Source organism: Plutella xylostella, chromosome 14 (genome assembly GCF_932276165.1).
Source record: "Plutella xylostella chromosome 14, ilPluXylo3.1, whole genome shotgun sequence".
Lineage (NCBI taxonomy): Eukaryota > Metazoa > Arthropoda > Insecta > Lepidoptera > Plutellidae > Plutella > Plutella xylostella.
This window is the reverse complement of record NC_063994.1, coordinates 1,739,674-1,753,750: the sequence shown is the minus strand read 5'-3', so window position 1 is coordinate 1,753,750 and position 14,077 is coordinate 1,739,674. Positions and strand designations below refer to the sequence as shown.

The 14,077-nt window shown below is 46.1% G+C and overlaps 1 protein-coding gene across 1 annotated transcript in view; it reads left to right on the top strand.

Annotated features, from left to right (window-relative positions):
- LOC105392986 (UHRF1-binding protein 1-like) overlaps positions 1-14,077 on the top strand; it is a 42,910-nt gene that overhangs the window by 6,459 nt on the left and 22,374 nt on the right. The window contains exons 7-20 of the mRNA XM_048625329.1: positions 1,870-2,030; positions 3,659-3,809; positions 4,079-4,205; positions 4,805-4,910; positions 5,240-5,345; positions 5,782-5,873; positions 6,332-6,467; positions 8,031-8,200; positions 8,622-8,736; positions 9,401-9,532; positions 10,001-10,170; positions 10,623-10,777; positions 11,672-11,811; positions 12,634-12,777. Coding sequence (XP_048481286.1) covers positions 1,870-2,030; positions 3,659-3,809; positions 4,079-4,205; positions 4,805-4,910; positions 5,240-5,345; positions 5,782-5,873; positions 6,332-6,467; positions 8,031-8,200; positions 8,622-8,736; positions 9,401-9,532; positions 10,001-10,170; positions 10,623-10,777; positions 11,672-11,811; positions 12,634-12,777 — 1,905 coding nt within the window. The remainder of the gene's footprint in view (positions 1-1,869; positions 2,031-3,658; positions 3,810-4,078; positions 4,206-4,804; positions 4,911-5,239; positions 5,346-5,781; positions 5,874-6,331; positions 6,468-8,030; positions 8,201-8,621; positions 8,737-9,400; positions 9,533-10,000; positions 10,171-10,622; positions 10,778-11,671; positions 11,812-12,633; positions 12,778-14,077) is intronic.

The following is a 14,077-nucleotide window of genomic DNA, read 5'->3' as shown; positions in this document are numbered from 1 at the left end:
GTAATATAATGGTGCGTCTCCTGGACGCCTTGTTTATGTTCTATAAGTATAGTATCAGCTTTTCTTGGAGCGTCTTATATGTCAGTAGTCATGGTTACGGTCATGATAGAGAGCGGTGGTAGCTCAGTCGGGTAAGCGCCCGCTTCTCACGCCAGAGATGCGGGTTCGATCCCGGCGCTGACATGTACCAATGAGTTCTTTTAACTTAAGTACAATGTATACCATCGCTCTTACGGTGAAGGAAAACATCGTGAGGAAACCTGCATATCTAGATCTAGCACATCTAGATATGTGAACCCACCAACCCGCAGTGGACCAGCGTGGTGTGGAAATGGTCCAAGCTTAGGAAGGCAGTTTAGACCTTGGGGATATGCACAAAGGTTCCATTCGAGAGAGCCAGGTGCAGGTACTTACACCCCCACAGAGAATAGAATAGAATAGAATAGGTCATGATACTGAAACCTCTGACTCGACCGGATACGAAGCGCAGCAGCGCCGTTCTACAGAGTCTATGGTGGGGCGCGTGGCGGGTGGTGGGCAGTGGCGGCTGGTGCCTCAGATACCCGGTGGTGCACTTTATGGGTTTAGTCATTTTTTGGAGAAAAATAGATTAACTATTACAATTAGAAGTAAAAAAATTATAAGTATATTTTACCTTATTTATTGACGCGAAATAGCTTCTCCGCCGAAACGAAAACAACACACGGAAAGCAAAATAAAGCATTTAGTCTCTCACATCCACAACCACATAACCATTTCTTTTTATTGAACATTTCACTTTTGAAAATTCAGGTAGGTAAGTACCTACTTATAAGTTTCATTTTTTGTTTTGCACTAAAGGCCGAGGCGGCCCAGCAGATTTAATGTCCAGTCTATTTTGCAATGTCCTTTTGCTTTTAATGAAGTCAATATTGTATTTTGCACTCATTTTCACTCACAGACACAGATACACACTCACGAAATCTTTACTACTTTCTTAGTTAATAAGTAATTAGCAAATTAATTACGTATTCGCGCGCGAAAGGTGAAACCGACAATGACTTGACAAGTGCATGAAGTGCATCGTTTGTAGGTCACGGTCACGCCACCGGTCAAGGCCACCGCCGCCCGCGCCTCCCGAGTCCCGTGGCGTCATTCGTATTATTCCGGCAATTTCCGGTCGCGTGCGGCGCACGAATTTATCCTAGAACTGCATACATTTTGTACTGAGCATCTTCCGTCTCACGCGCCGGGCGATTTCCATCCTGTTTCATACTACATGTAGGAGCTCGCTCCGTGCGACAATCCGAGCGCACGAGGCCGTTTTTCTTCAAGCAAAAATAAGATCTAATTCTTTCGCAGTAGAAATCAAAATAGGCAAGCTCGATTTCATTTAAATCGTAACGATAATCAGATTTATGTAATTTCTGTTTAGGGTAGGTATTACGGTTGTTATATTGGTATTTTTTGTGAAGTTTTTTTAAAGATTTGGGAGTTGGGACCTAGTATGATTTAGGAAGAAGGAAGGTACATATTTAAAAGGTTTTTAAATGGTAGTGCGTTGCACGGGCGCACTTAAGGTGCAGCCGCCACTGGTGGTGGGATCAGAGCTGCACTCCCTCACTTGCCTTGCACTCGCCAAGCGCTATCGTCCTAGAAACTATACCCTACGTTTCGTCTCTTACTGTGAAGAACCCTCTTGATCTGTAAAGTGGTCCTACCTAATAAATTGTATGATTGCTGCCAAGAGTGTTTTCATCAAGCCGGGTCCAATTCTACGCCCTATGTCTGGCAATGGAGAGCAACTGCCGAACCCCTCACCACCGCTCGGATAACCTATCTATCTCCACAAGTCCATCAACCCCTCTAACCCCCCACTTCCCTCCCCAGACTGCGCAGTCCTCGGCTCCCGCCTCGTCTTCCGTCCCGAGGCCACGGCGTGGGCCTTCACCGACGGGCAGCTGCGCGCGGCGCTCGCCTGCGTGGCGGCTCTAGCACAGCCGGTCAAGAGAGCCACGGCGCAGGCTACTAGAGCTAAGGCTGCTAGGAAGGTAGGTGGCTAGATATAGAAGACTATGTAGCGCCATCTATCGGTATGGTTTGAGTAACAAAAGAGGCTGATCGAAGCGAGGAAATACTAGTAAAACAGTCATTTTTTAACACACGGGCACCTCGTCGCTGCCGCTCTCTGCCCGCTGTCGAAACGCACCTCATCGATTGTGGATGCTTACATACAATCATGGTGCAGTAGCTATTTCTAGTAATTGCGATGGTTACTTAGCTAATTAAAGAATCATGTAGAAACAAACAACCCTGACTCGCTCGCTAGGGTTACTATACGGTACGCTACGTACAATAGTAGTTGTAATAGCAGTATAAGCTGATCATACCGTCGTTTCAAACGAAGGGCGTCGCGTCGCTGTCTAAACGCACCTTATAGAATATTGATTCTAATAAATGTGGTTGTGGTATGGTAGCTAAATTAAGAACCATGCAGCTATAAACAACCATGACGCGCTCGCTATGATTACTATACGGTACACTACGTTCAATAGTAGTAGTAACAGTACAATAGTCTTCCGTCCCGAGGCCACGGCGTGGGCCTTCACCGACGGGCAGCTGCGCGCGGCGCTCGCCTGCGTGGCGGCTCTAGCACAGCCGGTCAAGAGAGCCACGGCGCAGGCTACTAGAGCCAAGGCTGCTAGGAAGGTAGGTGAAACTGTAGCGACATCTAGCGGTGAGGTTTGTGAAACAAAAGAAGGCAGCCGGAGCGAAAAAATGCTGATGAAACCGTCGTTTTTAAACGAGGGGCGTCGCGTCGCTGTCTAAACTGTATACAGCGCCATCTAGCGGTGAGGTTTGGGAAACAAATGAAGGAGCCAATCGTTTTCTAACGAGTTTGCGTCGGTGTCTAAACGCACCTATGGATTGTTTATGCTAATATATAGTCGTGGTGCGTCGCTATTTCTAGAAATCACGATAGTTATATAGGTAACTAAAAAACAACCAACCCTGACGCTCTCGCTAGGGTTACTATACAGTAAGCTACATTCATACACAATAGTCTTCCGTCCCGAGGCCACGGCGTGGGCCTTCACCGATGGGCAGCTGCGCGCGGCGCTCGCCTGCGTGGCGGCTCTAGCACAGCCGGTCAAGAGAGCCACGGCACAGGCCACTAGAGCTAAGGCTGCTAGGAAGGTAGGTGAAACTGTATGCAGCGCCATCTAGTGGTAAGGTTTTTAAAACAAAATAAGGCGGCCGAATCGAGGAACTAGTGAAATCGTAATTTTTGCTTACAGCGCCATCTTCCGGTGAAACAAAAGGAGTGAGGAAGCCATTCAAACCGTCGTTTTCAAACACACTATATCGCCGTTTCGCTCTCCCCACTGTCTAAACGCACCTTATGCATAGTTGATGCTAATAGAAAATGGTGGTACGGTAGCTATTATTTCTAGAATTTGCAATAGTAAAGCTTATGAAAGAGATATCACTGATGCGATCGGTAGACCTATACGGTACGCTATTATAATAGCTCTGTTAAGACATAAGCGATAACGATAAAATGCTCGGTAGGGTTATCTACACAGTATTTTGTATATTTTTATGCAACATCCACCAACCATACCGCTAACGATAGATGGCGCCACACGCTCATTCAAACCTCTCTTCTATCCCACAGGTAGAAGAGCCCCGTGAACAGATCCAGAGCAGATCCTCCACAAGTGACCGAGACATTCTAGCTCGTCTGTTCGCGAAGCACGATGTCAGGGAGACTTCCTACCATCTGCTGGCGCCGCGGATAGACTTGCACCTGTGTGATGACCCTGGACGTGAGTACATATTCTGATTCAGATGCTGTATACACAGTATACATTTATGTAACTGAAAAACAAAATGATAGGAAATTTTACTGGAAGTTGTCCTACAACCAAACTTATTTTTGTCGGCTGACAGCTATGCCGAATAGCTGTCACAATAGCAATCACATTTTTATTATTACTTATCTAGAATGACGAGCTGATTCCGCCTCTTTCGGTTTACTATACGTCTTTTGCTATAAAACTCAAGTACCCTGTATAACTCGAGTATTATTCCGCAGCTGGGCGCTCCAACAAGCCGTCCCTGCGCGGCGGCGGCGCCCTACAGGTGACACTGGCGAGCCTGCAGGCCGATTTCTTCCCGTACCACCGCGCCGCCGCCGACCGGAGGCACTGGCGCGGCTACAGGTCACTATACACTCTAATACATGGCTCATACGGCTGCTTCTGCAGTGTACGTACCACCGCACCGCCGCCGCCCGGAGGCACTGGCGCGGCTACAGGTCACTATACACTCTAATACATGGCTCATACGGCTGCTTCTGCAGTGACGTACCACCGCGCCGCCGCCGCCCGGAGGCACTGGCGCGGCTACAGGTCACTATCATAGTATACCATTATGGAGGATTGAAGGTGGTGCCACTCCTCCATTGAAAAGGGAGGAGTGACAACAGCTTCGCTCCATGTGACGTTTCCATTTCATCAGTCGGTCGTCAGATCCCCAGTCCACAAACACGCACTAGGCTTCTCGTGGTGGACTCGGCCTAAAAACACTTCCTTCATTGGAAGGAAACCCGAGCCAAAGGGTAAGGACGTCATGGGTTACTGTGATACTTTTAGTCATGATGATACAAGAAAAACGGGGATCTTTTTATTCCATACGGAACTGTCCTCAACTCACTGTAATAAGTTACAAAACTTATTGTATACTAACACGTATTGTGTAAAAAAATGGCGATCTTGTTCCAGACAACCTTGTATTCAATCTAATTGTTATTTACTTTCAGGGAAGCCGCCACGCCGCACACGCAATGGCTGTCCCAGTCGCTGTCGCAGTTCTGTGCCTCGCTGCTAGAGCTGCTGGACCCGAGACCCTTAACGCCGAGCCATAAGGTATATTTTTACATCTCATTCATGGATCATTAGCTTGTTGCAAAAATGGTACTTAAAGATGTGCTAAATGGTGCAGAACTTGGGGATATGCACAAAAGTTCCATTCAAGAGAACTAGGTGCAGTAACATTTGCACAGAGAATAGACTAGGGATTCAGAATGACCATCGAGTCATCCACATTCGGCTTTTTTGTATCAGGCGCCATGTACAGGACATGGCGCCTTTATGGAAACTTCTAATGTAGTATTTCAGTATTAGCTCGTAGCTAAACTTTCTCAGCATTTTGTACTACCACCGACACTTCACAAACATTCATTGACTCTTTACAGAGTACTAGTCAAGAGAAGTCCGAAGAGCCTGTGTCCAACGGGCTGAACCACAAGCCGGCGAGCCAGCCTCCAGCCGCGCCGCCCGCCGGCACCGCCACCTCACAAGGTAACGTTACGTTAGGGTGGAGTTTTATCAGTGAACTTTGTGAAAACAGAGCAATTTACCCGTGTTTAGTATTTGGTAGTTGGAGACTGTTTCGTGTTGTTATCACGTCGGCGTCACTATTTTTGGGATTCCTAGTTGGTAGGGTTTCAGTAAAAGGAAGTTTAGAAACGAATTTATTTACACACATCATTATATGTGCCGGGGGAATAACTTGGATTGGATGAATAACTAATGCCGAGTTGCAGAAAGGTTTTTTTAGCTGATGTCGGCATTAGTCTGCATTGCCCGTATACGGTCAAAGTAAGGCATGGCAAAATACATTTGACGTCGATATTAGCGTAAAGTACCTTTCTGCAACTCAGCGTAAGAATAAGGGATTATAAATGTATTTTTTTTATCCTTGTATGCGTTTTCTAATTTACCTTTCTTTTTGTAGCTTCGCCGACGCGCACGAGAATACTGCAACAGTTAGGAAAACTTATGACGACGTGCCTCGTGCTTAGGATAGATGATTTTACGGTGTACAGGGTAAGTTCATACAAACTAAAGAGTATTTATTTATATACGCTGCACACTTATATACATTGGTCAACATTACAAAATCACATTAAAAACGTATTAGAGTATAACTATTTCAAACTAAACCTTGTGCTTTTGACGTAGGCTGACTGCCAAAATGACTTCGAAAACGCTGTGCAACTATTGTTTTTAATTTCGTAGAACACAAGTTGTCAAGAATGACGGTTCTTGTGTAGGAGCCCTTTTACTAACCCCCTGGATGTATGGAGAATTAATGACTGTACCTCTGTGGCTGTGCCTGGCGCACCTTGGGGAGTCAGCAACTGACATAACTAATGCGACTGGCCAAACCTTTCACCACGTTGAAACGCCCTAGTCTTGTCTTGTATTTCTTACCGACACCCTGTTTAACATTATGTCATTAATATAACCGGACCATCTGACCAATATACCCACACTATCCTCAGGTATCAACAGGCTCCAAGTCCCGCGAAGCGCCGCGCCCGCTCATCCATGCCGAACGAGCGACGCTACCAGGAGACGCGGGCTTGTTGCACGCAGAGATGACGCATTTTTACTATCCTGGAGATGTGTGCTTCCCTGGTATGTTATATATTATTATGCTGATCGTAGTACTATTGTTCCAAGCTATCTTCTGGTAATGGCTGCTTTCCTGGTAATGTTTTATACTGTTCTAAACGAAGCATAGGTATCAAAGTTGTTTGAAGCGATGTCCTGGCGATGTCTGCTACCCTAGTATGGTCTAAAGTATTCTAGAATGAGCTTTAGCATTCACGCGGAGCGAGCGACGCTACCGGGCGACGCGGGGTTATTGCATGCGGAGATGACGCATTTTTACTACCCTGGAGATGTCTGCTTTCCTGGTATGTATGTTCTAGAGTACTCTAGTTTATACTATAGTTTGCTTCCCTGCTCAATTCTACACTATTCTATTCTAAAGCAAAGGTATCAACGGGGAGTTCGAAGCGATGTCCTGGCGATGTCTGCTTCCCTGGTATATTTTGGAGTATTCTAGAAGGTTCTATATCATTCACGCGGAGCGAGCGACGCTACCGGGGGACGCGGGGTTGTTGCACGCGGAGATGACGCATTTTTACTACGCTGGCGACGTCTGCTTTCCTGGTATGTTGAAGACACTGCTCTATAAGTCGCTTAAAGCGATGCCCGGGAGATTTCATCTTCCTAGGTATCAACGTTGTTTAAACCGATTTCTTGGCGATGTCTGCTTTCCTGGTATGTTGTATTGTATACTGTTACATACTCTAGCTGTTCGTAGTACTATTGTACGAAGCTATGTTCTGGCTATGGCTCCTTCCCTGGTATTGTTTTATACTATTCTGAACTAGGCATAGGCACGCATAGGTATCAATGTTGTATAAAGCGGTGTTCTGGCGATATCTGCTTCCCTGGTATGTTTTAGAGTATTCTAGAAGGCTCTATATCATTGACGCGGAGCGAGCGACGCTACCGGGAGAGGCGGGGCTACTGCATGCGGAGATGACGCATTTTTACTACCCTGGAGATGTCTGTTTTCCTGGTTTGTTTGTTCTAGAGTACTATAGTTTATAGTATAGTTTGCTTCCCTGCTTAATTCTAGACTATTCTATACTAAAGCATAGGTATCAACGTTGTTTGAAGCGATGTACTGGCGATGTCTGCTTCCCTGGTATGTTCTACAGTATTCTAGAACGTTCTATATCATCCACTCGGAGCGAGCGACGCGGGCTATTGCACGCTGAGATGACGCATTTTTACTACCCTGGCGATGTCTGCTTTCCTGGTATGTTGAAGTTCGAAGCTACAGCTTTAAGCGAAGCCCTGGTGATGTTTGAATCCCTGGTATATTGTATTCTGGTCTATATTACTTCCTGTCGCTTTATGGGACTTTCTGGCGAAGCTTCAAAATAGCTCATCCAACCGCTATTTGTTAAAGTCGTCAGTCCAGCGGGCTTCAAAACTTCTGACACATAATTTGCCAGTTCGTAGTAGGGACTACAAACTTGAAACTTTGAGTAGGGAGGGACTCAAGTTATCGACGCTCTAGCGAAAACCTTTGTCTTCAACTAGTCGCCCAGGGTTCCGTTTCACATAAACGCAACCCTTTGGTCCCCAAAAAGAAACCTCAAGACTTTCTTTCTTCCACAGTGCCTCCACCGAAGCTCTACGCGCAGCTCAGCCCAGTCCGCCTGTGCGTCGACGTGGAAAGCCTGATCTGGCTCAGCGCCTTCCTGCCACATGTGGCCAGCGCGCTGATCAGCAACAGCCAGCCAGATGTGTTCTATATGGATGTTAGGATGGAAGCTATTATGCCTAAGGTTAGTACACGTACTTTCAGCTTAGTATACCACTTTTGCAACACCCTATATAAATATCTGATCAGTAGATGAAGCGCCTCATCATTAGCCGACATTCGTTTACTTCAAAAGCCTCTACAAAATACTACCACAACGCTTCATCTTCCTCATCCAACTACAGTCTATTACTGTTGGTCCAGCGGGCTGGAGGGAATCCAATACTACGGTTGCCTAGTTGCGTTCTCTACCACAATTGTAAACCATAGTCATACGTTTTCCGATAGATGTAGCCTTCCACCGAAATGTCAGCCATCTTATTAACTCCAGATCAGATTTCCTTACTATTCTTTTTGACCATTGGCCGAAGGCCGTCGCTTGCTTATTTTTGCCTAACTTTGACTTGTTAATTATTTTCATTAATTATAACAATCTCTACTTGCAGATAATCCTAGAAGCGGGCTCGGAGCACGTGTCTCAACAGCGGGACCGGCCGAGGGAACTACACGTGTGCACCGCGCGCGCCAACATCACCAACATACGCGAGTCCAACCGCTCTGGTCAGTACCAACATGTTTTACTGCACTGCATTCCTCATGCATCCTTCCAGTCATAAGGGAGGCTCATGTCTTGCAGTGATTATGTACGGGCTGTGCGTTTTTGCGTTTGCGATACAATATGCCACATTTGACAAACAGTAGGTATAATTCACACACACACACACGCACACGCACTCACGCCTTGTACTAATGTACTCCCTTGCGGGGTAGGCAGAGGTGCATTGCTGCACCCACTTTTCGCCAGAGTGTTATGTTAGTCCCAATGTAATAGGGGGCGGGCCTATTGCCATTTTACGGGCACATCCAAGACCCGAGAACAAATATCTGTGTTTAAACAAATATCTGCCCCAGCCGGGAATCGAACCCGGGACCTTCGGCTCAGTAGTCAGGGTCACTAACCACTACGCCATTCGAGGTATAATTCAGTCGTCTTAGATTGTCGGTGGATAACACTAGAGTAGTGAAACTATTAGCCAGTCAGATTAAAGATAGGTAGTCGCTGACAGTTCAGGGTGCGTCGGACATACCTATGTTAGTAACAGCTTATACGTCACTCTGTGGGCTATACATCCCAGTTGTTACAGTAATTTCAAATGACTACCCACATCACCCTTTATCCAGACATTGTGAATTAGGCATTAAATCATTTGTCTTTATTCCACAGCATCAGCAGGCACAAGATCGGACTTGGCCTCAATCTTATCCTTACTGCGGCGCGCGGCGCCCCCGCCCGGGCAGTTCCCCGGCGCGCCCCCCCGCGGCCCCCTGCACGAGCTGTTCACACTGCACGCCGACTGTAAGTGCTCATTTAGTTGCGTGGAAACACTGAGAAGGGTCTGGTTTCTCTGCCCCATACTGTACATGTACAAATATACATACATAGCCTTCATCAAAATGGTCGTGAGGCATAGTAAGCACCGATGGCGTCACTCGGTTTGGACACATTCCCTCCGCAGGCTCCGGCCTCACCACGCTTCTCCTAGGGCTAAAGTAACTTCTGCGCGTTTGTCTACCCACAATCTTCATTAAAAGACACCGGCATGGCTATATTTACTCTGACAGACGTCTTACAACTACAGACTTCTCTAACCGCTGTTGTAATGGTTAACGCCAAACCACCCAACCCGCCTTCCAAGCGTGGAGATTATGGCAATAGCCCCGTCAGCCATGGAGGAGTCTACTGTCCTCCAACACTCTATTCTCAAAAACCAGTCTTATTATTATTTATATTTATCCCAAGTTAACACTCAAGTTCCATCCCCAGGCCTAGACGACATAGACCGCGGCACAGCAGTGACCCCAGAGATGTTATGGCGCGAGAACAGAAGCATCTGGTGCGCCCGAGTGGAGCCTCTGTGGATGGACTTCTGTGGCGCGCGAGCGACGAATTACAAGCCAGCGCCGCTGTTGGACGCTATACCGCTTACTGCTTGGGTGAGTTGCTGGGTGTATATGGAATAAGTGAGGGAAAAGGCTTTAATTATACTTTGTATACTATGACGTTTGATTGCCATTTACAAACGTCTTATAAAATGTTCAGATTTGGTAGTTGTCATAGGACTCATGCTATATTTTACAATGTTTAGTTCAATTAAATTTCGACAAACCATACAGAGTCTCAGCCTATCCCAAGGTTACCAGGAAGAGAATGCTATTAACATTAATTTAGCATAATGTACAAAAGTATTTATTGGCAATAAAGAATGTTATTATTATTACACAGATTAGGTTCGAATTGCGAACTAACGTAACTGGGAACTAGACTAGTGCTTGTAATCGTGATTAAAGGATTTACCTATCATCGTCATGACGCCAATCTGCAAAAAATAAATTTTTCGCGATTTTTTTCGTCAAAGTATGCTTTATACCCCCCTCCAACCCCACAGATCTGCATCGACCCATCAACCAGCGCGATCACAGTAGCGGCGCGCTGCTGCGGCCTAGCCGCGCTGCAGCTCAACCACTTCCAGCTGCTGCTGCTGCTGCGGCAGCTGGAACGGCTGTCAGCACTGGCCGCGTGGCAGCCGCCCTCGCAGAACCAGTGAGTAACCAGCTTGCCTAGCACGGGGCGCAAGATGCGCACGACAAGAGGTGACAAAAGTTTCGCTCTAGGGGCCACACGATGCGAGGGAACACGACGGAAAACTTATGTCACGCTGTCTTGACCGTCTTGCGCCCTATGCTATACCTTCTGTGCGATCACGGTGACGGCGCGCTGCTGGCTGGGGCCCGTCCACCAGCTTGCTTAGCATGGGGCGCAAGACGCACACGTCAAGAGCTGACAAAAGCTCTCGGAGCCGTGCGATGTGAGTGAACGCGACGCAATACTTTTGTCACGCTGTCTTGACCGTCTTGCGCCCCATGCTATGCCTTCTACACGGTCTCGGTAGCAGCGCGCTGCTGCGGGCTGGCGGCGCTGCAGCTCAACCACTTCCAGCTGCTGCTGCTGCTGCGGCAGCTGGAGCGGCTGTCAGCGCTGGCCGCGTGGCAGCCGCCCTCGCAGAACCGGTGAGTTATGACATCTTGCCCGCCTAGCACGGGGCGCAAGACGCGAACGACAAGAGGTGAGCAAAGCTCTCGGGGCCGCGCGATGTGAGGGAACGCGACGCAAATCTTTTGTCATGCTGTATTGACGTGTACAATATTTTCGCGCGGACGTTCAATACTGCACACGGCGTTATAACGCGTTTTTCCGCTTCGAAGTAATTTAGTGCTATTTTCATTGGAACTTTTTCATTGCTCGTGAGTGTAATATGTGGGGACATCTTACTCACAGCCATCCGAGCCCAAGCTAGGAAGAGCTTGTAATATGGGTATTGGACAGGTGATGTGTCTACACTACACTGATACATACACATTTACACCCAAGATCCTAGTACTAGAGTCCACTACACCATCCGTCATATATCTAATAACCCCTCTCCATCCCCCCCAGGTCCACAATAACAGTCGGCCTAGTCATCCCGGGCTGCGAGCTGACCCTAGTCCTCCCCCCATCGTGTCCGGGACAGGAGTCCTCGCGGGACCCGGACAGCGCGCCGCTCGACTCCTCCAGCCTGCAGGACCTCAAGTGCGGTGGGTACAGGATGTAGCGGAGAGGAGAGAAAGACACACCCTGTATAGCAGAACGGACGTGGAAGAAATGACACATCCTGTATAGCAGGACCTCAAGTGCGGTGGGTACAGGATGTAGCGGAGAGGAGAGAAAGACACACCCTGTATAGCAGAACGGACGTGGAAGAAATGACACATCCTGTATAGCAGGACCTCAAGTGCGGTGGGTATGCTACAGGGTGTAGCGGCGGGTATGATACAGGGTGTAGCGGAGAGGAGTGGAAGAAAACTCACACCCTGTATAACAGAAAGTTTGCAACAGAATTGAATATAAGGCATGTTATGTTACACTTGCTGTAAGAAGACCTAATAAATAAAATAAAAAAATAATATATATATATATATATATATATATACAGGCCGTAGTGGAAAGTCGTAAAAGAAAAAGAAATATCCGTTCGGTTTACCATGTCACTTTTGCATCAGAAATTAAACAGAGGATATGAGTATAATGAGAGTATAATGGAAAAGGGCGTGAAATAGCGCATAAAGCCGATCCTAAATAAGGATTAGTCTAGGAAAAAGAAGAAGCATAGAAAATAGACACAAAAATTGCAATATTACGAGTTGCTATGTAGGGTTGAAAAGGACTGCTGGCAGAATTTGCTGAAATCTATTGTGATAGTTTCATCAATAATAGTTATGAAGTTATTCAAAGAATTCAACATTCGCCATAGGTCACTCCCAACAACACTTCCCCTCCCTTCACCTACCACTACGGTCTGCCCTTGCTCTTATACCGCTTTAGTGACTCATTTTTATTAATAACCATTCTCTCTACAGGTTCAGAAGCGACTATGGCGCCATCCAACGACAGAGACAGTGGAGTGGCCGGTGGTTATTCCGGAATAGAAGTGTTCTCTGTGCAACCGCTGCCTATTGAGGAATTACCGCCTCCTAGCCCCGTTTCCACACTTAATTTCACTGGTAAGTGTCTAATTTAGTTGTAAAGACTTACATGTTCATGTAATTGATGTTTTTGTGTTTAAACTTTGTTTTAATATGTCGACCGAATGGCGTAGTGGTTAGTGACCCTGACTACTGAGCCGAAGGTCCCGGGTTCGATTCCCGGCTGGGGCAGATATTTGTTTAAACACAGATATTTGTTCTCGGGTCTTGGATGTGCCCGTAAAATGGCAATAGGCCCGCCCCCTATTACATTGGGACTAATATAACACTCTGGCGAAAAGTGGGTGCAGCAATGCACCTCTGCCTACCCCGCAAGGGAGTACATTAGTACAAGGCGTGAGTGTGTGTGTGTGTTAATATGTCAGTGAAGACGTACGTTTCGTGGCAGTTTCAAGTATAGTGCGACTAAGAGCTGGAGCAATATACGACCTCCGAGTAAATTATAGTTGGCTGTATCTGTCGTTTGTTACTTTGCTTTACAAGAATAACAATGTAGGTATGTATCGTGAAGTATGTTCCATATTGGTGTTAATAAAATAAATATCTTAGGTTTTTTGGAATCCTATATGGGTATAAATGTAGTAAGTATTTAAAATGATACCTGAAAAGAAAGCTTTTTCAGTACCTTCGACCCCAGCCGAAGACTATCCGTCACCAAAGACTGTCTCTACGCCCACTATGTCTGGTAAATAAGACCTTAATACGAGCGCGTTAAGGTTCAACTGTAGGCTTGGTATTCGGCTTTCTTGACACTTATAGAGAGCACATCGGCAGTTTTTTAAATGCAAAGTCATTTTATGCGCAAGATATTTTTTCAAACTCCCAGAAATCACAACTTTGCCTCTTTGCACATAAAATGGCCACTTTGCATCAACTTTTTATTTGTTTGTTCTAGCAACACATTCACCGAATCACAATACAACTGTAATCATAGACAAAATATAACTTTGCTTAGATGAACAATTTATCATAATTTTGGGGGGTGTAAAATATAATTATGATTTATCGAATGTTCGCCCATAAAGCAAAAAAACAGAAATGGTAGCTAACGCGCCTAAAGCTGTATATGCTTTCTGAAAGCTATTAATCATCTAAGCATAGTAATATTTGCAAACTATGTACTAGATAGATAACACGGCTATTGAATACATAAGCTTGCTAGCAGTTGCATAATATGCAGAGTTCACATAGGTATTGGATAGAACACTATGCAAAATATAATGTACAATTATGCTCTGTAAATGGATTAGAACACAAACAATAGAGTGTGACACTACATTATACATACCATATTTGTAGTCGATGTATAAGTGAAGTA